Here is a 23,174-nt window from a genome sequence, read left to right as displayed (position 1 = left end):
TGCTTGTACATTCCTCCCAAGCATAGGCGCAAGCACCTTATCCATTAGCCTCTGGTACGTGGCTCCCACATTCTTCAGCCCAAAGGGCATCACCTTGTAGCAATAGCACGACCTCTCCGTCATGAAAGCAGTCTTTTCCTCATCCACCAGATGCATCTTAATCTGGTTATATCCCGAGAAGGCGTCCAAGAAACTGAGCAATTTACACCCTGACGCACTATCCACCAGGGCATCTATACTTGGCAAAGGATAAGAATCCTTTGGACAGGCTTTATTTAAGTCTGTGAAATCAACGCACATTCGCCATTTCCCATTGCTCTTCTTGACCAGAACGACATTGGCGAGCCATTCCGGATATTGAATCTCCCTGATATGACCTGCCGCAAGGAGTTTATGCGTCTCGTCCCTGATCGTCTGCCTCTTTTCTTCGTTAAACTTTCTTCTTCTTTGTCGGATTGGCTTGACTTGAGGATCCATCGTTAGGCGGTGACACAAGAAATCAGGGTCAATTCCCGGCATGTCTGAAGCAGACCATGCAAACGCGTCCAGATGTCTATCTATCACCTTGGCGATCTGGTCTTGTGTTTCATCGTCTAAAGTCTTCCCCAGCTTAAACGTTTTGCCGCCAATCTTCTTCTCAAGCTAATCCTCGACCGGCTGAGGCCTCTTCTCACTGGTGATCACCGCTCTCGCGATTCCTGACTCCCTAGCGACTTCCGGGCAGTCCTTCTCTTCCTCAACCCGAGCGGCGTTCTCGCACCTCGCCTCAATATCCGCCATCACCACATCCCTTTCAGTGGCCACCTCAAATGCTGTGTCCACAACTCGCCGATTTTCCTGTTTAGGCTCCACACCAGGGGGCGGTGTTGCGGTTACATGGCACATCGATCTCTTGTTCTTGAGGCTGTTTTCATAGCACTTCTTTGCCTCCTTTTGATCAGAGCGGATGGTGATAACCACCCCCTCCATTGAAGGTAACTTGACCTTCATGTGCCTCGTTGAAGGCACAACTCCTATCTTGTTGAGTGTTGGCCTTCCCAACAGGATATTATATGTCGAAGGAGCGTTCACAACAAGGTACCTAATCTTATCTGTGCGCGAGGCTACCCCATCCGTGAACGTCGTTCTTAACTCGATGTACCCCCTGACCTCCACTTGATCACCAACAAAACCGTATAAGTAGCCCACATATGACCTCAGCTGGTCAGGGGATAACTGTAACTTTCCGAAGGTCGGCCAAAACATAACATCCGTCGAGCTTCCTTGATCGACCAACACCCGATGAACCATCCTCCCCGCCGTAACGAGCGAGATTACAATGGGATCGTTGTCATGGGGCACAACATCCCCAAGATCTTCTTTGGTGAACTTGATGTCCACATCGGGCAAGTGATCCTCAAAGGCCTCTACTGACATCACGGACCTTGCATATTTCTTCCGTTGTGATGCAGTACACCCACCACCCGAGAATCCACCAGCTATAGTGTGGATCTCGCCGTGAATGGGTACTTCATGCTGCTGTCCCTCACTGCTCGCTGATTGTGAACATGACGATTGCCCCGTTTGCTTCTCCAGCAAATAGTCTTTCAAGAACCCACACTTGACCAACTCAGCAAGTTGGTATCCCAAAGCCAAGCACGAATTGATGGAATGGCCAAAACTCTTGTGGAACTCACACCACGCGTCCGGTTTTGGCCCCAACACCTTATCCGTCGTCTTCTCTGGTACTTTGAGCCTGGCAGCAATATTCGGAATGGCAATCAGGTCAGCCAATCCCATCACAAACTCGTACCTCGGTGGGCGATTAAACTCTCTAGGCCGCCCTGGCCCCTTCCCCTTGCTCTTCTTTGGATCATAAGGATGATGCACCCTTTGATCCTTCTTCTCTGCCGCCGCCTCCATCACCCTATGCGGCTGAATCCTCGTCTGGGCGCGTGGCTTAGCTGGAGCCACATTCCCTCTCTTCTCGGAAACTTCGCTTTCAGCGGTGATGTGAGCCACGACACATCGCCGGATTTCAACGAACGTGGCGGGGTGGCTCCTGATCAGCGATTCACTAAACGGTCCAGGCAACACGCCCTTTTTGAAAGCGTGCACAAACATATCTTCATCCTTACCTGGCAAGCGAACAATCTGAGCCCCGAATCTGTTCAAAAAATCCTTCAGAGACTCCCTTTGATACTGCCTCACATCGAACAGATCGTAAGACACCAACGGCGGTGCCTTGTTTACTATGTACTGCTCGACGAACATCTTGGAGAACTGCTGGAAGGTGGTAATGTGGCCGGTAGGCAGACTAACGAACCACTTCAGCGCTGTTCCACTGAGAGTACTCATGAACACCTTGCAGTAGACTGCATCCGAACCGCCTGAGAACATCATCTGCGTGTGAAACGCCGTGAGATGAGCCTCAGGATCCTCCACCCCGGTGAAAGATGCTTTCACCGCTACCGCATTTGCAGGGACCACCGTGTCCATGATCTCCTGAGAAAACGGCATTGGAAAATTACGCGGTGGGGACGGGGGTGCAGATTTGTCCCCAGTCGCACGCTCCTTCTGTCCCTGAAGGGCTTTACGTAACTCTTCATTGACTCTGTTAAGCTCTTCATTTCTAGCCTGTGAGGCCACTAGTGCCTCGTGCATTCTCTCTTATTCAGAACATGATGCAGCCACGTTCTCCTGCAAAGTCCTCATCATTTCCATCACCTGCGCCGTAGATACAGCGTCCTCTTCGATTGACGGCGCGACTGAACTGGATCGCGTTGCCCTCATCCTTTCTCAACAAACTTCAGGAAATCACACCAAAATCGTAATCACAAACACTCTGAATCAGAACAAGATTGCAAACTCTTCAAACAAACTACAGAGAGACGATTGATCCAGCAATCAATCGATAGAAACCTCAACAACTCAGAGAAACTCCACTTTACTGATTAGAACCTCAAGCAAACGGTGAAACTTCGGAAAACCGACTGCGACAGTAAGCAGTCGAACAGAAATCACCAAAACTTCAATAAACTCGAACTGTGGTTGGGAATCACCTTTTACACGGCCCCACGGTGGGCGCCAGATGATCCTGCCGGTTGACTAAGCGCAAGAAGGATGCCTCGTCAAGATCTTTCCTCACCAGCTTTAACACCACGTGCGCTTCAAGTCCACGCTCCGACGCTCAAGTCAGTAACATGAACACCCAAAAACTGAGAGAAAACTAAGTGTTGTAGAACCGTACTCAAGTGTTCTCAACAAAATAATGAGTCGTCATCCACGTACCTCTGCAAATTCTGTTAAGTTTACCTTTTATACCTAGGTATTTTCTCTCTCCAGACGGTTACACTTTGGACACGTGGCTCGCATTCAACTCTACACGTGTCATCATTTGGGATGGGGTAATTTGAGCGTCATTTCTATGCAACATCCAACCCTACACGTGTCGTCATCTGGGCTGGGGTAATTTGAGCGTCATTTCTATGCAGCATCCAACCCTACACGTGTCATCATCTGGGCTAGAGTGACTTAAGCGTCACTTTTGTGTAGCATCCTGTTATGCGGCCAAATCTCTTATTCAAGGTGTAACCTAGCACGTAACGCGCTCTGGAACGCCACCCGACAAAGCGAGTATCGGATGCAACAAAGTACATCATCTCTGTGATATCGCTTGTCGCAGGTGCCACCTTCCTCCCCACCACGCCATGCATGTTCTAGCTGAGGGAACCTTGCCATCGACGAATGTCCACTCTGGGAATCCCGTCATCAATGAGCAAGCTGTGTCCTCCAACTCACTTAACCTCCATGCTTCATGCTGACATAATGATCATCTTTACTGAACCTACACGCCTGAACCTCCAATAGCTTCAACCAAGTTTACTGGGAAATCCGACGATGTGCCTCTTGTGGCGATTCCTGACCACCTGATCTTCCATCATCTAACACGGCGATGATACGAAAACCTGGTGACAACCGACTATGTACATTGTAGAACGCCACTTCCACAAACGGCGACTATGCTAACTTTTTGACCATTCATCTTTCTCTTGTCCACGTGTCCCGCTAAGCACGCCCCACGTAGTCGTTTACTATCCACGTCATCACACCCGATGACCTGATCAGTACACCTTTATCAAGAGATTCCATAAATGTTTTCATTACTTTCCAAAACTGGTAGTTCAAACCACAAAACAAAGGTGGTCTGTTAATTGAAGCACCTTCCCCAAAAGGTAGTCTATCAGCCATTAAAAAGATTTTTAGGATCAACTTGAATAACTTTAAAGAACCAAGCTCTTGATGCCAATTGTTAGAAAAGATGGCTTTAAACTAGAGGGGGGTGAATTGTTTAAAGAGAGTTTTCACAAACTTTTCAAAACTAGAATGAATTTATCTCAGGAAACAATTGATTCAAAAATTCAGTTAGCCAAAACAGCAAGCAAAAGCTGTAGTACCTGAAAAACAATCGGTTGCTTCGTAGAAACAATTCGTTGTTTATACCAGTAAACAACACAATAAATTGAATTTAAAGAGTTAGAGATAGAGAGATTGTACACAGCTGTTTATACTGGTTCACTCCAAACCCATAGCTACATCCAGTCTTCTCAGAAACCCTGAGGAAATCCACTAAGCAATCACACCTTGATCACTTACACAACAACCAAGAGAATGACCTTTAACACCTCAAGAAACACACTCTCCTTGGTCAACACACCAACACTAAGATTGCTGATCTTGATCCCCTCAAGAACACACAGCCAATCTCAGCAAACACAGAAACAAATACTTGTTCAACAGAGTACAAGGATTACACTTGTTACAGAAGATAATCTGAAATCAATACAAGCATAATCCTATTCCATACACTTTGATCAATCACAAACTCTTAGCAATCTCAACTCTTTGAAAAACTCAAAACTCTTAACAAAAACTTGTCAAAGATTCTTAAATCTCAAATCTGTTTTTCTGAATATATTCAAAGATGTAGTTTGTTATCAAATCTTAACAAACTCTTAAATTGCATTAAAAGATTGGTCAAAGCATTTAATGACTGGAGCGTAAGCAGTTAAATCATTTAAAGCTCAGTCAAAGATAAAACAGATTTTCTGTTATGGTCCCAAAACAAACAATCGGTTGTTTCCTCGAATCAATCGGTTGTTTTGGTACTTAACAGTTTAACCATTTAAAAACAGTTTTCAATCTTTTTCTCAAAACACCTAAGTATAAACAATCGGTTGTTTCGACAAACCAATCGGTTGTTTTAACTTAGTTTGAAAACATTTTACTTTCACAAAGATTGAGATTGCTAATGCTTTAGATTTAATCAAATGGTGGATTACAACATATAAACTACCCCAGAACTAAGCTAAACCAGCACAGCAAAACCAAGCACAGCAAAGGCTTCAACATCCTTCAAAGGATTTGGATTCTTCAAAACTTGAACATCACTTGGTTCAACAATTAATACTAAGGAGCTTGTGAAAGAGAGGGTTCACTCTTCCACAATGAAGACGACGAAGGGTGGTAAGGTCATGAACCCCACCGCTGCTTATTGAAAGGAACTTTGCGAGAAAATAATTGAAGAGGGTATTCTTTACTTCCTCAACCCACGCTCCATTTTCTCTTAGCTTTTGATGTGTTTTTGTCGTTCCTCTTTTTTTTCTTATCCCTACCCTAATTCGTGTTTTACCCTTTTATATACTCTGTTTTTAATTGATTGAAAGTGCAAGTAGTTTTTCTTCGAATTTGATAATGCGAAAAAGGTGCAAATAGGGTTTTAAAATAAATAAGTTGTTTTAGTTTCAATCAAATGAACTTATAGCTTAATTTGTTGTGATTTGTGTTCCTTAAACTGTGTGTTCTTGTTATGTATTGCTTGTGTTTTTGATAAATTCAACTCATGGTCGAATTTGTTGTTTTTACAGCTTACGGTGCTATGGCTTATGCAACTCAAGTGTGTCTTGGTGATTTTATTGCTATTGGAACTAGGTGTTGGTTCTAGGTAAATAATTAATTTTTAAAATATTTTTATTTTGTTAAATATTCACCTTGATGTGCCTACTGTCCTTTGTATTTGTCTTCAAATTTTCTAGGTCAACAAGAAAAAGTGGATAATTCTTGTTTGTGGTACTATATATTTTACCACTGCTAAATATTTTCAAGCCTAAGTGTTTGGAACTTGTAATAACCATTTTATTCACATTTGATTAGGACTATATATATTGCCTAAGTTAATTTAAATTGTTGGAAACTAGTTCTGAACAATATATGTCTAATATTATTCAAAACATTAAATGTGTCACCCACTGGGCTATTGAGAACCTAAGAAATATTTCTCCCAACTGGTATTAGTGAAAAAGGAAGAAAAAAATGGCAGTATGTGGAGTCCCAAACCTACTGGTATTACTGCAACATCTTTTTTTTTTTTTTTTGGGTTTCGCTGGTTTTTTTGGTGAAAGGGTGTGGGTATAGTAAGTTATCTCTTTTCATTTGGTTGCTGCATTTTACATTTAGATAGTTTGGTTGTAGTGTTGTAGTGTTTTTGGATTAGTATAGCTTTTATTTTGCTTTAGAAGTTGTTGGTGTAGTTGGTTCTTTGAAGCTACCGCAAGTCCTACTGCATCATTTTTAGGGTGTAGTTTTTTGTTTTGATTGTTAGCTACATAGGGATGTTAGGTTTGCTACCTTGTGCCTAGTTAATTTGGTGTAAAGTAATAATGCATTTTGGGTACAATTTCCTCATCATGGAAAGTACTGCATTCTACATGGATGATATTAGCTTACATGGAAAGTACTGCATTCTATATAACCTTTCTAGATTTGAATCAAACAGGTTCTACTCTTTTATTTTCTTTCTCCATTTTCCTCATTGGTTCTATTATATATTTTAGTTATGTATCCCCATTCTCCACAGTTTATATTTTCTATGTTTTGTAGTTTCTTTTGTTTTCAGTAAGGTCTTCATATATGTTTATTGCCAATTTCAAAGCCTAGTGTATCTCAATTCTGTTCAAAGTTTTTTTGGCCAAGGTTTAGGTATCTCTGTATTTTTCTTTTGCAAGTGATATCTTTCTCAGCATCTTTTCCCTCTGCAGGTTTTCTTTCATTGGCTAGAATTTTTTTTTCTGTTGGTTTTATTTTTGGTTTTTAGTTTCAATCCCTTGGATTATAAATTATCGATGTCTGTAGAGCTAGGTAAAGCATGAAATAAACAACCCTTCAACTCTCATAATTGCTTAGTTGCTCCTTTTCTCTTTACTTTTCTTTACATTGTTGATCTTATAAACTGCTCCATCCCTTATGCAATGTTCCTTTTGCAGCTAACTGGTGAAACAGTGGGAGAAGTAGAGGCTGTAGCTGATATTGCCCAGTAATTGCCCAGGTACGCTATCTTTCAAGTTTTAAGGTTTTTTCTGTAAATTATATATAACATGACAATAATAAATATGTGTTTGGTCCATTTATATATAGGTTGGGGTGAATAAAGAAGTGGAGATATTGATGGAAAGCAAGGTTTTGTGTAATGTGGTGGTGAAACCTGGATGGATCAAACCTTTGTTTTTGGAGTCATCGCAGTTCTTGAGTACATTTATGGAGAATCGACCTACTGCAAAGTCTAAAATTGTTCTAAGTACATGATGTTTGAAGAATTATTATTGTATAAAACCAATAATGGTTTTATTTTCTTACCATAAATATGCATATATATGAAACCAGAAAACTCCTTATGGAAAGGAAATTGGATTATTACTTTAAGCTAGTGCTTATAACTTGTTTCCTTAATTCGCCTACTTGTTTGACAATGATGGATGTAAAAATTAATTATTTAATTATTATTTTTTGAGCTTATTGTTTTTTTGTGAAATTGGATTGGTGATGGATGAATTGGAAAAGTTTGGAACTGAATTAATTGAATAAATTAGACACAGAATTAGGTAATTTGGCTAAAGAAAAATCTCAAGAAAAGAACTCTGAGTTAATGCATATGTATTATATTCACGAAATGAATTTAATTATAATATCAAATTAAATAATATTATGAAATCAAATTAAAGTTTAATTATGATATGAAATTAAATAATATTATAAAATTAAATTATAAAATAGAATTAAATAAATTATTATAAATATTAAAAATAAAATTAAATATTTAATATTCGAATTATGACAGTTATAAAAGGTATTATAAATGTCATACTATATTGTATTAAGTGGCGGTTAGAACTACCACTATTTACTCTAGAATTAGTTTAACCAGTTTTAACATTATGACATTTATAACTGACGTAAATTACACGCTTAAAACCGCCACATTATACAATGCATAATATGGCGTCTACTACAACGGTTCTCAATTGACCGTCATATTAAATTTGTGGCAGCAAGAATTCTGGCGGTACGCGGTTTATGAAAATGTCAGTATTTACGAAAATAACCGCCATCACATACACGTTTTTTTGTAGTGACTTACATGGAAGTGTCTTCTATTTGTATTGTAGATAGATATGTTTATTTTGGAATAGAACACGCAAAAACGTTGTGTTATGAGGTGCATGGCTGAACTTCATATATCATCTTAATTTCTTCCCCTATTTAAGCTTTGTGGTATTTTTAAATAAACCTACTTGCTTTTGAACTGGAATGTCAGTCTCCATGCCATTATTTTTATATATTTACAAAAAAATTAAACTGTGAATTATAATTGCTAATTAATGAGAAATTATGTTTTATTGCAAGGAAATAAGTATATGGCTGAGACTCATTTTCGTAATGGAAAGACATGATATTGTGTTGGTTGAGTAAAAAAATTAACCAAAAACACTTTCTAACACTTAAATTTCCCGTTGCCATTATTAAAATTGAGTCATGATTTATGTTATGATAATAATAAATGTGAGGATGAGATTTAGTCAAATTTGTAATATAATAATATAAAATGAAAATTATACTAATTTTAATAAAAAAATATTTGATTTTTCACTTATTTTTACTTAATCCAAACTTAGTTTTCTTTCACCTCCTCATTTTTCACGAGACTAAATGTTTTTATCATATTACCGAGAAGTTTTAATGAATCCATCAGTTACACCGTGAATCAACCAAAATTTTAGATCAAAAGCTTGTGCCTTATTACTCTAGAATGCTTCTTCCCTGTAACTCCATCACTTCTTCATTCATAAATTTTGAAATTTCTAAAATTATAAAAACAATATTTTACACTACAAATTACATAATTTGAAAATAAAAAATTATCACTTCCAAGTTATTTAATTCAGTATGTTTATTTTCTTAAATAAGTTATGAATTACATAATCTGATATTACTAGTTGTTAAATAGATTATGGACTATGTAATTTGAAAGTGATAATTTTTTACTTATGAATTATGTAATCCAGTAGATTTATTTTTTTAAATAAATTTTGGATTATGTAATTCGATATTCCTATTTTTAAATAGGTTTTGGATTAAGTATTGTGAAAGTAGTAATTTTTTATTTATGGATTACGTAATTCAAAAATAGTAATTTTTTTAGTTTAAAATTGTGTAAGTTAGTAGGTTTATTTTTTTAAATAAGTTTTGAATTATGTAATTCAATATTGTAAGTTGTTAAATAATTTATTACATAATTCAGAAATAGAAATTTTTGACTTCTAACCGTGTAAAACATTGCTTCTATTTTTATTTTTTATTAAAGAATAATTTTAATAATTTATGGAAGTGGTTGAAGAAATGATGGAGGTGGAGGAAGAAGCAGTCATTAAACAATGGAACTGGGCTATGATCCACAACTTAAGCCCAAAGACGACAAATCCAAAGGCTCAAAAAATCAGCAGCACACTCAACCCGCTACGCCGGCGCGTGTGAATCCCTTCCGGCAATGGGCAAGACCAGTGCCGGTCCGAATTGACGAGTACTCATCACGCGCCACGCCCCTGCTCACGCAAACTTTTCAATTTTCCTGAAACAAAACCTCGCGCCACAAACTCCCGTCTCTCTCTCACTGCCGCGTGACATCCACGCCCCTCTCTCTCTTGCCTGTGATTGGTACGTGAATCCCACTGGCCAAAACTCTTAGCGAGTCCGCGTCCCCAAAAGTTGGTACTACAATAGTTCCTTGTGACGCACCACAGACGCGTCACTATCTACTCACCCGGTCCACGGTTCCACACACGCATCTACCGCTGCCGTACACCTGTGACGCGATAAGAGGGCATGATTTCCCGTTCACTAGCACTGAAAGAGAATCACACCGAGAGTTCTAGAGATAGAAACTCCATCTCCAGAGAGAGAAACTGCGAGATCTGATCGGAGCACTAAGGTAACGCAGCTCCAAACCCTACTCTCTGTGCCCTCGCGACCCCTCGATTTCTTCTTCTCCGTCGTTTGGTTTCTATTTCGGGAATTTCACTGGAGAATTTGTAGGCTGTCTTATCAGGTTATTCTCCTCCCTGTGCGATTCGTAAAGCCCTAAGTTCAGATTCTAGGGTCAAAGTTTCGGGGTGAGGGAAAACAGAAATTAGGGTTTTGCATGTATGGCTTCGGGGAAAACTGATGGAGATGATGGGGGAAAAAGGGAGCAGAGATACACCGAGAGAAAGGTCTACACTAGGAAAGCGTTTAAAGGTCTTAAGAACAAAGGCAACGCCGTGAACGTCGCTCCTCATACTACCGCTGCAACTATTACCAACGACGGCGACGACAGTTCGGGTACCGTTACCGCCGTCTATTACAACAGTAAGGATAACATTACTGTCGATAACGGTAACCCTAGGTCTAAGGATAATTGCAATAACGCCTTGGTTCAGCAGGGGCTGGAGGATGGGAATTCAGCTCGGCCGTACGTAAACCGTGCTTCGGATGAGCCTTCTAGTGTTCCGGCCATGCTAGAGTGGTTGCCGGGACCGGAAAGTTTTGTTAGGCTAAGTTTGAATTGGCGGTCGAAGCCGGAGTTAAGGAGGAGGCTTGAGAGTGAGCTCAATACGGTCAGGAATTTGGTGAGTAGGATTGAAGAGAAGTTGGGGGTACTTGGTCGGTATGGTAATTCAGATGTGATGGTGGATAGTGGGATTGGTAAAGGGGTTGGAACTAAGCGTGCTCACTCGGAGGTGGCATCGGCTGTTGTTCCACCGCGAGAGCATTCTCAACCTTTGCATCAGTTGAGTTTGTCAGTGTTGGAGAATAGTCAAGGGGTTGGAGAAATCGTTGAGAAGGAGAAGAGGACGCCCAAGGCAAACCAGTTCTATCGCAATTCGGAGTTCTTGCTTGGGAAAGAAAGGTTTCCACCTTCAGGGAGTAACAAGAAGTCTAAATTGAATGGGAAGAAGCATGATGCAGGTGAGATGGGACATGGAATGGGATTGAAGCTTTTGAAGAGTTGTGGTTCGTTGCTTGAGAAATTGATGAAGCACAAGCATGGTTGGGTGTTTAATACTCCAGTTGACGTTGAGGGTCTTGGTTTACACGATTATTTTGATATCATCCCGCATCCAATGGACCTGGGTGCTGTGAAGTCACGGCTGAACAAGAATTTGTACAAATCACCCAAGGAGTTTGCTGAGGATGTGAGACTTACATTTCGCAATGCCATGACTTATAATCCCAAAGGACAAGACGTTCATGTAATGGCTGAGCAGCTGTCAGATGTATTTGAGGAGAGATGGGCTGTAATAGAGTCAAATTACAACCACGACATGAGATTTGACCTAGATTATGGTGCGGCTGGTCGTTCACCTTCACTTCTGTCTAGAAAGGCTCCTGCATTTAGACCCCCGCCTATTGATATGAGACGGATTTTGGATAGGTCAGAATCAATGACGCAACCTCCAAAAATCATGAGTATCACTCCTTCGTCTCGAACCCCTGCTCCCAAAAAGCCCAAGGCCAAAGACCCTCATAAAAGAGACATGACATATGAGGAAAAGCAAAAACTCAGCACAAATCTTCAGGATCTACCTTCTGAGAAGCTAGATGCCATTGTACAGATCATTAAGAAGAGAAACTCAGCACTTTCCCAGCATGATGAAGAAATTGAAGTGGACATTGATAGTGTGGATACGGAGACTCTCTGGGAGCTTGATAGATTTGTGACCAACTATAAGAAAAGCTTGAGCAAAAATAAGAGGAAGCTTGAACTTGCTATTCAAGCTAGAGCACAAGCTGAGAAGAATGCCCTGCAGAAGGTACAGTTTTCAATTTTAACTTTCATCAGCCAATGAATTCATTGACAAACAGTCATTGCTAAATGTATTTTATTTCATGCTTCTGTAGATTCAGGCACCAGTTATGGTTGAGATTTCAAAAGAAGCACAAACAGGTAGTTTTTAATTGTAGCATTATTGTGGATCTCATTGTTGGATTAATAATGTATCTTGTTTACCTTTTTATCAGCAGATGAAAGAAATATTCCCCAATCCTTGCCCGTGCAAGAAGAAGTTCAAGCGGATGGGAGTAAGACAAGTGGTTCAAGCAGCTCCAGCAGTGATTCAGGCTCTTCATCAAGTGTTACTTTGATTAATTATTTAGTCAAGAGATATCTTAACCATTATTATTCTTGCTACTGCATGTTCACTTCTGCTTATCGTTTTAGTCGTGTTCTGTCTGATTTTTATTTATTTTATTTTTGCAGATTCTGATACTGGTAGTTCTTCAGCCTCTGGGTCTGATGCTGAGTAATAGAGAACCTAAATTCATCTGTCAGGCAGAATCACAACCTCCAAAATTTTATTTCGCTATATGCTCTGCTTTGTACTCCCATCTTTTCATTATGTAGAGTGAGATAGGTATATCTTTCAAGATAATTTTTCTCGTAACTATCATGATTGTTTAACTCGTGACTCTCTTACTAGTTTACCATAAATGTTTGTTCGATTGCATTAATCCTGGTGCTCCATGTTTGTTATTGGTTTCTACTGATTACTTCTCTATTCAAGCTTAATATTTCTTTAATTTGAAAATTTAAGACGATCTTGTTACAGGTATAATAAGTGGGTTTCAATTTAAAATTGACAGCAATGTCTAGTGGTTATTTCTGGAATGTGTGGCCTTGTGAATATTTGATGCCATTTTCCGTAAACTTTTACATTTTTTCACGTGCTCTTTATCTTTTCTTAGTTCGTAGTGTTAAAATGTTTACTCTTTAGTCTACTTGTTTGCATATTGTCCATGTCCTATTCTATTTACTTTGTTGAGGGCATTTTTTATTGGCATAACCTAGGTCTTGTAATTCCAGATGTCCTGAAGTTTAGTTTCTCTTTATGGGTAGTTGTCTTAGGAATGGTTATTTCTGCCAAAAAGCTTTCTACTTTCTCTCTAGTCTCTTGTGGTTGAACTTTTTAAACTGTTTACATGAATTTAAAAATATTCATTGTGGCATACTGACTGGGTTGCAACACTGTTGTCTGATGCGAATGTATTATAGTGTGTAGATTATAAATATTAATGGAAGATGGACACCTCTAGAGTTTAAACATAATATTTGACTGAAAATATTTAAAGCATGGTCTATTGAAAGTAAATATTAGTGGTGTGAGAAGTCGCATTTACTTTCTTTCCTCATACTTCTCTAAGTTATTTGGTTTCTGGAACTGTCTTGATTACGGTATCGAAGGTCTCCTGAGTAGTACTGCAGTGTTTTCATAAATTGATTTTATTTTCTTTTATTTTTGGTTATGTAGAAATAACAGTACCTTTATTAGCATTATAGCCTTCACATCCTGTTATATATTTAGATGTGATACTGTATGATTAGGGTTTGAAATACTGGTTATTGTATACTCATTTTCATCTGTCTACTTAATGATGAATTGATGATTTGCTTTGCTTTCTATATTACATCTCTAATCAGCATTCTTGATGTGATCTTTTATAAACAAGAGGAACTGAAATGCATTGTTGTGGAATGACATCTTTATCTTGTATTTATTCCCCAAAAGAAATAACAGTTCTTATGAACTTGGGAAACATTGCTCCTCAATCCATTGCAGGACGAATCTATAACGCTACAATTTACGTATTATCTATTCATGCGATAGTTTGTCTTCTATTTTCACAATAACGTAATTTTTAATGTAACATGTGAATTGAATTAATCAATATCAGTTGTTGCAATTGTTCACACTGTCTGAGTCTATTTATTGATCAAAAAAATTGTGAACTTCTAACTTTTTATCCTTTATTGTTTGATGTGGATGTGGATGTGGATGTGGCAGATCTCAGATATTTAAGATTTGCCAGTGATGTGATTCTTGGCTAGTTCGTTTTTCCGGTTTCCAAATTATTCATCTTAATTTAGCTGTTCTCATCTGTTGGAACTGTTGCACCATTGCTATAAGGCCGAATTTCACGAACCCATGTAAAATATTTGGTAGAATGTGAAGATAATTAGATGGTTCACCGTAGCGCTACTTTCATTAAGCTCCGTTGATAAACAAAGATAATATGTAACTCAAGTTCTTGAAGTCATTATTGATTCAAATGATACATGTCAATATGTGTATCGAAATGGTATTCAGTTGTAATTACTCCTTCAAACAAAGCGTCAGATATTTTAACATATTTTCTGATTGTTAAACTTCTCATAACTCATCTAAAATGACAATTTGAGGCATTCCCCAGTTTTTTTGAAAATTAATTAATTTTTTCAGGGTAAAAGGGGAAATTGCATTTTTATCCTGTAGTCGATAAAAATGTTCGTGTACTAATACCTGATTTTGTCATGTATAAAATTTACACAGGGACATTTCGTATACTAATGCCTCAACGTGATTTTGAACATTGATTTAAATGAACGGATTAAAATCAATTTTAATTGGAAGTACAAGTATGAAAAAGCGCCTTTTTTAATTAAATTAAAAATGTAGTAATACAGTTTAAAAAAAATTAAAAAGCGTTTATTTATTTATTTCTGACTCTTCACTACAAGTGGTTAAACAAAACCGAGTGAGTTGGAGGGAGAGTATGAACATAATCACAAAAATCAGCAAGCTTTGTAGAGTTGGTACAGAATAAGGAGTGAGGAAGCGGAAGTGATGCAGCTTCTGAAACTGGAAGCAACGATGGTTTCACTTCCGGCCTCGCAATTAAAGCCCAGATTCTTCTCCTCCTCTTCTTCTTCTTCTTCTTCTTCATGTGGTGTCAAGGTTTGGCCATGGCGTGGTCTGGATGAATGGAGGGAGAGTCATCTGAACGAGAATCGCAAGTGGGGGGAGAATGGTCCAGAGCCACAACCCCTATTCCGTGATTCCACTCAATTGGGGCAAGCTTCTTCCTTGGCTGAGCTTGGTTCTATCGTTCTTTCCACCAGCGACCCACTTGCCAAGTCCCAGCTTTCTCACATGGCTTACTCCATGTGGCGCCGCCACAACCTCCCCCTTGGCATTTCCATACCCCCCTCTCTCCCCGCCCGACCTGCAAATCCCCAACTGGTTTCCTTCTCCATCACTTTTTTTTATCTGTTTACCTTTCTTTTCTGATATATTGCAATTTATATCATTAAAAGCTAATATCCCCAATGCTCTGATTTCACTCTATTTTTCTCTTTTGAATCCTTAAAACTACGGTTTAAGAGTAGGCAATTATTCTAGGAAAGACTTGTTTTGAGGTGGACTAGTATTTTCTGTCACATTCTCATCCCACACGAGTTTGGAAAATTATGTATTTTTGTGATGTGTTCATGGAGAAAAAGGTATATTCTGATATGATATGGGTAAGGAAGGTTATGTAGTTGATGTTTATTATGATCGCTAGTAGTTTTAGTTTGTTTGGTAAATTGTGTTCACCATTTATTGATAAGCTTATATATTACCGAGAAAGGATAATGTATCCTCATAAATATTATGCAATTATGTAAAAATGTTCTTTTATATTCATGTTAGTGTATTTACACTGTATTGTATCTTGATTTTTTTAAGAATTTCCCCATATCCTGCATGTTGTATTGCTCTAGGCTTCACAGTTTTTTTTAGTAATTATTACATTTTGATTCTTGAAGTTGAAGGTTTAATTTTCTTCATGGATTTTGCTTTGTCTTGTGCATAATGAAGTTGTTTTCATTGACTTTAGGTTTCTCCTAAGGAAATTCCTTCTCCCAAGGACTCGGGTTTGCCCCTGAATGCTTATATGCTTCATAATCTGGCACATGTGGAGCTCAATGCAATTGATTTGGCGTGGGATACCGTTGTCCGGTTTTCTCCCTATAGTGAAATTTTAGGGGAGAGGTTCTTTGCTGACTTTGCTCATGTTGCTGACGATGAGAGTCGCCACTTCTCTTGGTGTGCACAGAGGCTTGCTGAACTGGGTTTTAAGTAAGGTTATTTGTCTTCTCATTTTGTTTCCAGTTCTACTTAATTTAATTATACTGATATTCTGAGTCTTCTTACAACCAGATATGGTGATATGCCAGCTCACAATATTCTATGGAGGGAATGTGAGAAATCATCAGGCAATGTTGCTGCACGTTTGGCTGTGATCCCGCTCGTCCAGGTTAACCCCCACCTTCAATCTTTCTTTGAAATGTTTGTTACTTACCATTTGGTGAAAAACTGATCAATAAATATGATAATGTTGCTATTTTGATGAGATTGTAATTCTTCTTCAAGTGGGATATGTGAAATAACAATCATTTTATGCTTTGAAAGCTGTTGGTCAAGTTGGATTTCATTGTCTATGTGAATAACCTTTTTCGTTTTTATTTCTGCGTTGAATGAGTAATAGTAATACTAAGTTATGGGTCTCTGACAAATTTATCTGGATTCTGGTGTACTTCATTAAGATTTCTGGAGGATTCCTTTCTATACTACTGCCTAATTAGGGCTCATAGAATAACTTTTTTGTTGAAGTTGATGATAGGCATCGGTCCACAACCACATATTACATCAATATTGTTGCCCACTGGCTTATATTTTTCACTAGCTATAACCTCTTGCGAAAGGGGGACATGTTCTTTTTGGAAAATTCCTGGAGTGCTTCCCCTCACGAATCACATGCTACAGAGATACATAAGCTTTGAATCACGAGAGTTGTTCTAAATGTATTATTTACTTCACTTGTAGGAGGCTAGAGGACTTGATGCTGGGCCACGCCTGGTGAAAAAATTAGTTGGCTTTGGAGATAATAGGACATCTAAGATTGTGGCAAGAATCGCTGATGAAGAAATTGCACATGTAGCAGTTGGTGTCTACTGGTTTGCTTCTGTATGTCAGAAAATGAATTGTGCTCCAGACTCTACTTTTAAAGGTTGTGAAGCCTGGTTAATATTTACTAATCTGCTTAGATACGACCACACTGAAGGCATGCAATCTTCAACATTGATACTTTTTTTTTGCAACGATACAGACTTACTAAAGGAATACAACGTGGAACTAAAGGGCCCCTTCAATTATTCAGCTCGAGATGAAGCTGGCATTCCTCGTGATTGGTAAGAAATTATCCTAATTCTTTTCTTGGTTGTACCTGCGATATTTCAGGCTATATGATTGCAAGATAGCTGAAAATTTCTATTCTACCACTTTACCTCCATATGAACCTTAACATTTTGGTTACCTCATATTCTGCTATCTAGGTATGATGATGCATCATCTATGAGCAATCAGGACAAGAAAGATAAAGATGGCAACAAAAAACAGCTCTCTGCAGTTAGTGACCCTAACAATCATTCTGCTCATTCTTGTAATTTTATTTTTAAGATATTAAAAATATGTACGTCAGTTTGTCATTAGATATCTACATAAAAGTTCTTTAAATTTTCACTGCATAGTCTATTTACACTTTTTATATTTAGCTGTTCTTCTGGCTTGATATTGATGTGTTGTTACAGGTTTACGAGAGGCTGTCATCCATCATTGCTATGGAAAAAGAGAATTCAAGTTTGACCAAACCGCCTGAGTGATACTGACACCATATCATGAACAATTGCTATTTTCAGCAGGGAAAGATATAAACTGATATTGCAAACTTTTGAACTTAGCTCCTCAGCCGCCAACAAGCTCGAATACAGTATTATTATTATATACAATTTGAAGTGATAAGGTTTTTTCATACACAGGTTTGGGGAAGCAATTTTTTCCATGGCAAAACGTTGTTTGACAGCAATACAAAGTAGCAATGGAAATTCTGAAGTTCAGTCCACGCGTCCACCGTTGATGTGAAGCGTAAGCAAATACAGAAGACAGAAAATGTTCTTTATTTGGAGTACATAGACTCTGATGTAAGTTGCATAACTTTTTTAATGTGTATGATCATCATAGAAGTAAGCGTGATGTCGAAGTTGAATGAAGTCAATGGTCATTGCTTAACTTCTGGGATAGTGTGCCGTGTATGTATGTGTATGATATCAAGGAGCCCTTAAATCCTTCTCATATTTTTATTCTACAATTACAAAAATTAAAAAAGACACAATCATGAACTTAGTTTCAAAAACTCTGTATCACATTATAAGTATCTTTAAAATTTTAATTAAGTTTCATGTTCAACAGTACTTTTAAAAACTAAAAGTTTAACACCTAAGTTCATATATTAATTTTACTTAGATTTCCCAACAAGATTTATATCATGTTTGTTTGTGCTTTTCACTACATGGGCACCTATTCTAAAAGGGACAGAAACACCAAAATGAATATATTTTTAAAAAAATTACTGAAATAGATATTTTAATATATTTTTTAATTTTAAAACTTCTCATTTTTTAAGGCTAAAACGATTATTTATCCAAATTAAATCTACTGGGATTCAAAAGTTAACTCCAATCTAATGTAGTAGATGATCTTTTTGTAGTTTACTGATTATTATTGCATTTCAGACGAAATAAATCCTGTAAAACTCATAAGTTCAGAAAAGTAACTATACTTTTTTTAGTTATAAGAAAAAAATTGAACATGTATAAGGAATTTATAATTAATAACAATTTACTGATATTGATATTTAACCAACAGAATTATATCCATTAAAAAATTAATAGTTATACTTAATCCCCAAACTAATTTAATATTTAACAAATCCATTATAAATAAGAGATTCCAGAAAAATATTTGTTTCCTACTCAGGAAAAGTTGCTGTTTCTGGTATTAGTGAACAACAAACCAAACATCTTAGTTTGCCTTAACTTGAAGCCCCCAAACGCGTGTGCGCGTGTCTTTCCTCCCTTGTTAAAAACACCACCATAAGCCTTTCACCTACTTCTTCTTTCTCAGAGAGCAGAGGAAAAAGAAAACACACAAACAAAAAATTAGTATGTGCAACTCAAATGGTGATTGCAGACCCCTGGGTTTTCTCCTGGGTCTCCCCTTCGCTTTTCTTGCCCTCATCGTCTCAATCGTCGGCATCGTCATCTGGATCGTTGGGTAAGAACCACACTTTCTTCGCAATCATCACTTTTCTTCCCCAAAATATCAAATTACATCTTAATTACTCACTTAATCTTATTTTTGCACAGTTTCTACGTTTTTGTCTTTACACTCTCGTTTTAATTTCTACACAAAAAAAGATACATGTATGAAGATTAAAATGAATAGTTCAAAAGATTGAAAAAAAATTGAGATTAAATCACCTAAAACTAGTTATTATGTAATTTGAAATCGATTTAGTGAGTTCGAGTTGGCTCGATTTCTGATTCTGTAACATGGGTTTTGGTCTGATTGAGTGAAAAATTCATAAAGGTTTAAACTTTAGCTCTCAATATTCGCAGGTTGATGTTGACATGCATATGCCCCTGCTGCTTGTGCATAACAGTAATAGTAGAGTTGGCATTGGAATTGGTAAAGGCTCCACTGCATGTCATGGAGTGGTGCACCTCTCAGATCCCTTGTTAGCTTCTGTTTTCACCAATTCTATCATCAACTTCTGGTCCTGCCTCTGCTTTTTATTATTTTTCATTTTATTTGTCTTTTGGTGAGATTGGGGTTATCATCAACATGTAATTTTCTTATTTTGGTTTTCTGGTTTTTTGCAAAATTAATAGTTCGTACTTCATAGTAATATTGTTGTTTCTTGTGCAGATATCTTTAGTTCTATACTAAACAATATTTTATTTTGGTTTTCACTTTTCTTTTACATTTAAATTGCATATCTCTCTCTCTCTCTCTCTCTCTCTACGTATATGTGTGTGTATATATATACTTAAAAAGTATAAATACAGGTAGGGTAATGAACTTACAGAAATTATTGTTTTGCCTCATTTTGATCAGTGAGGATTAATCAATGATGTGAAATATTCTTTATTGTCTTCTTTTCTGTTTTATCCATCATCAAAGTTGTCACTAAACGCCAAAACAAGAGAACTCTGTTTTGGGCCCTTTTTGAATGAAGATTTCTTGGATGATGAGTGTCACATGTTCACACTCAACCTAAACTGTTCTTGGATAAATAATCAAATTCATCGCAGATTATTTTAAAGTGTCTGCTTCATTTGAAACTTTATTTTTTGCTTTTCCAAAATATGCTATAAACTAAACAGACAAACTCGAACATTAGTCCTTCACAGTCTGTGGTTATGCTTTTGATAATTTAAAATCAAACACATGATGTTTCCCTCCCAGTGAGGTTGCCTCTTCATGTTATACAACTTATGAAAAACGTTTTCTTAAGGACGATAAATTCAGCATTCAGCATCCACTCTTACTGAAGATAAGGTTGGTAGATATAATGTTTTCCTTTTGCCCTTGTGTATCCACACACAAAAATTGCTTTTTTTTTACCTTGTCACAGTTTTCTTGCAGTTTATTAAACTAAAAGTTACCAAGTTTTGACAGAAGTTGAAAATGAAATTTTCACTACACTACTTGTATATAGTGTTGAAAAATTACAAATCACTAAAGCTAAAGTGTAACATGATGGCAAAAACGCACGCGGAAGCAACACACACAATCACGAATCAACTGCAGAAAAATAAACAACACAAGATTTAACGTGGTTCGGTTGCCAACTGCAACCTACATCCACACGGGCAACTATTAGGTTTACATTATATCCTGTTGCACACCAATTACAAGTACAATGATCTCTTTAAATAGAGATAAATAGAGATAATAAAGGGACATAATAATTAAGCACACTCACTAAACATGTGTCTAGTCAGCCCAACCCAATTGGTCTTGGCTTCATACTCAACAATCTCCCACTTGAAGCCACGGAACAATGTTCACCTACGCTTCAACTTGAAGCCACGTTACAATGTTCACCTGCGCTTCAACTGTGTACATGTACTTCTGTAATTTGTCGATGGAACTCACTGTTCTACCTCTAGTTGCCACCAGTCTTCTTAATCATTTTGAAGACTTCGTTAAAACTCCCATGTTCTCTGTTCCTACCGACTCCCACTTACAGGAATTGTCGGATCCTGGAACAACCTGAGAACAAACACTCTCCATATTCAACAAGAATTTTTCTGGAGAAGTTTCAACCACTGGAATACTGGTTCTCCTAACCCACTGTCATCTAGGAACCTTAGTTGAAGCACGACCCGTCCTCCCACTGCCACAAGTACCTCTGACTGGTCTACCTGAACCTTTCCATGCTCGTTCATCCTGAATCTGACCTGTGGCTATGGGTTTCTCTCTTGTAAAGACAACCCTCTTCTGCCCACGAGATTCTGTGAACCAGACTTTGTTTATCTTCTGAACTGGGATGGTCACTCCCTCAGACACAGTAATCTGACTATATACAACGAACCTCTCTTTCTTTCGCAGGCCATGACAAGATTTCCCTTGACGACCTTCCACTGCTGATTTCCGAACTTCACTTCATGTCCCTGTTCGTCCAACTGCCTAACAGAAATCAAACTTTTCCTCAAGCTTGGAACAACTCTGACATCCTTCAAAGTCCAAAAACCAACTGGTGTCTTCAACACTATGTCACCCATGCCCGCATAACATCAAGAGTTATATTGTCCGCTAGTCTTACCTTTCCAAAGTCTCCAATAACTAGATTCTGCAATGCTTCAGAATCCATGACCCAGGAATCCACACTGCTCTCCGCGCAACAGACTAAGAGGTCCTCGTCCGCGGAATCTTCTGCAATGCTGACTTGTTTATCATTTGGGCATTGATTCCTGAAATGCTCCACCTCCTTGCAGTTCCAACATGTTACACTTGAGCAATCCCAAGTCTTTGACTGACTCCTTCCTTTGTTCTTGCTCCCACTATCTCTGATATTTCTCCTACCTCTCATGACATATAGCGATTCACTAGATAATTTCCCAGAACTCCTTCTTCGGACATCCTCGCCAAGAATGAGATCACGAATCTTCTCAAAAGTGAATCCATCAGATCCCGCTGAACTGGTAACTACTGTAACCGTTCCGGACCAACTGTCAGGCAAAGACGATAACAGTAGTAAAGCTTGAACTTCATCATCGAACTTAATGCCCACTGACATAAGTCTGGCTAAGATCGAATTCGTTTTATTGATGTGCTCAGTAACTGAACTGTCTTCCTTCATCCTTGTGTTTACCAATTCTCTAATCAGAAACACCTTGTTTGCAGCAGATGGCTTCTCGTACATGTTAGACAATGCTTCCATGATACCTTTCGCTGTCTTCTCCTTCAAAATGTTGAACGCAACATTCTTACTCAAAGAGAGTCGGATAACGGACAAAGCTTTCCGATCCAAACCTGCCCACTCTGCATTAGACATCTTTTCTGGCTTGTCATCCAAAGCCTCGTCCAAATCTTTTTGAACTGGCAATCCTCAATTTGCATTTTCCACCAACTGAAATCTATACCATCGAATTTTTCAATTCGGAACCTCCCTTCTTCTGTCATCTCAAATGACTAGACGAGATACTCGATACAACTGATTTCAGATCTTGGCAATCTTTTTTTTTTTAAATCAAGAACACAAAAATTGCACCACCCAAAATCACTCACCAACAGACCTGGTCGCAGTCCCCACTGCCCTGGCGCTCCGCACCACCACCGTTGCTGGTCACCGCTGTTGTGAAGCAGATCTGGGAAACCCTAAGCCTTAGGACGCTGCTGCAACCCCTGCAAAACCCTAGCTTTGGGATGTTGTTGCCGCCTCTGCGAAACCCTAACTCTGGGACGCTACTGCAACCGCAATTTTCACATCTCGTCGATTAATTTCTACTGATCGGATCTCTAGTGTGTAAACGAACCAAGGCTCTTGATACCGCTTGATGGGAAAAACGCACGCGGAAGCAACACACACAATCACGAATCAACTGCAGAAAAATAAACAACACA

At 38.2% G+C, this 23,174-nt stretch overlaps 4 protein-coding genes and 1 long non-coding RNA gene across 10 annotated transcripts; 4 read left to right on the top strand and 1 right to left on the bottom strand.

The window, feature by feature from the left end:
* Nucleotides 1–642: 642 nt before the first annotated feature.
* On the bottom strand, nucleotides 643–2,643 carry LOC137834281 (uncharacterized). The gene is made up of 2 exons (XM_068642344.1): nucleotides 1,150–2,643; nucleotides 643–930 (listed from the first exon to the last, which is right to left on the bottom strand). The coding sequence occupies exons 1-2, from the start codon at nucleotides 2,641–2,643 to the stop codon at nucleotides 643–645; spliced, it is 1,782 nt and encodes a 593-aa protein (XP_068498445.1).
* A 3,562-nt stretch (nucleotides 2,644–6,205) lies between these two features.
* On the top strand, nucleotides 6,206–7,817 carry LOC137835411 (uncharacterized). The gene is made up of 2 exons (XR_011085085.1): nucleotides 6,206–7,363; nucleotides 7,453–7,817. It is a non-coding gene; the product is annotated as an uncharacterized lncRNA (long non-coding RNA).
* A 1,898-nt stretch (nucleotides 7,818–9,715) lies between these two features.
* Nucleotides 9,716–12,858, top strand: LOC137835407 (transcription factor GTE4). 4 transcript variants are annotated; one of them, XM_068643907.1, is made up of 4 exons: nucleotides 9,739–12,161; nucleotides 12,250–12,295; nucleotides 12,373–12,480; nucleotides 12,608–12,858. In XM_068643907.1, the coding sequence occupies exons 1-4, from the start codon at nucleotides 10,515–10,517 to the stop codon at nucleotides 12,652–12,654; spliced, it is 1,848 nt and encodes a 615-aa protein (XP_068500008.1). In that variant the 5' UTR covers nucleotides 9,739–10,514; the 3' UTR covers nucleotides 12,655–12,858. The 4 variants fall into 4 exon arrangements, with proteins under 4 accessions (XP_068500006.1, XP_068500008.1, XP_068500007.1 ...); XM_068643906.1 differs by having other exon boundaries at nucleotides 12,370–12,480; XM_068643905.1 differs by having other exon boundaries at nucleotides 9,716–12,161; nucleotides 12,373–12,858.
* Nucleotides 12,859–14,899: 2,041 nt separating this feature from the next.
* On the top strand, nucleotides 14,900–18,337 carry LOC137835409 (uncharacterized). 2 transcript variants are annotated; one of them, XM_068643908.1, is made up of 7 exons: nucleotides 14,900–15,404; nucleotides 16,042–16,283; nucleotides 16,365–16,461; nucleotides 17,031–17,214; nucleotides 17,314–17,395; nucleotides 17,540–17,646; nucleotides 17,795–18,337. In XM_068643908.1, exons 1-7 carry the CDS (start codon nucleotides 15,009–15,011, stop codon nucleotides 17,860–17,862), a joined length of 1,176 nt encoding a protein of 391 aa, XP_068500009.1. In that variant the 5' UTR covers nucleotides 14,900–15,008; the 3' UTR covers nucleotides 17,863–18,337. The 2 variants fall into 2 exon arrangements, with proteins under 2 accessions (XP_068500009.1, XP_068500010.1); XM_068643909.1 differs by having other exon boundaries at nucleotides 14,904–15,404; nucleotides 17,540–17,612.
* LOC137835410 (signaling peptide TAXIMIN 1-like) lies at nucleotides 18,029–20,014 on the top strand. 2 transcript variants are annotated; one of them, XM_068643912.1, is made up of 3 exons: nucleotides 18,029–18,184; nucleotides 19,167–19,316; nucleotides 19,661–20,014. In XM_068643912.1, exons 2-3 carry the CDS (start codon nucleotides 19,207–19,209, stop codon nucleotides 19,782–19,784), a joined length of 234 nt encoding a protein of 77 aa, XP_068500013.1. In that variant the 5' UTR covers nucleotides 18,029–18,184; nucleotides 19,167–19,206; the 3' UTR covers nucleotides 19,785–20,014. The 2 variants fall into 2 exon arrangements, with proteins under 2 accessions (XP_068500013.1, XP_068500011.1); XM_068643910.1 differs by lacking the exon at nucleotides 18,029–18,184 and having other exon boundaries at nucleotides 19,074–19,316.
* Nucleotides 20,015–23,174: the final 3,160 nt, after the last annotated feature.

This window comes from Phaseolus vulgaris, chromosome 5 (genome assembly GCF_000499845.2).
Source record: "Phaseolus vulgaris cultivar G19833 chromosome 5, P. vulgaris v2.0, whole genome shotgun sequence".
NCBI classification, from domain to species: Eukaryota; Viridiplantae; Streptophyta; class Magnoliopsida; order Fabales; family Fabaceae; genus Phaseolus; species Phaseolus vulgaris.
The sequence above is the reverse complement of the archived record's forward strand: the minus strand, read 5'-3'. Positions and strand labels throughout refer to the sequence as shown.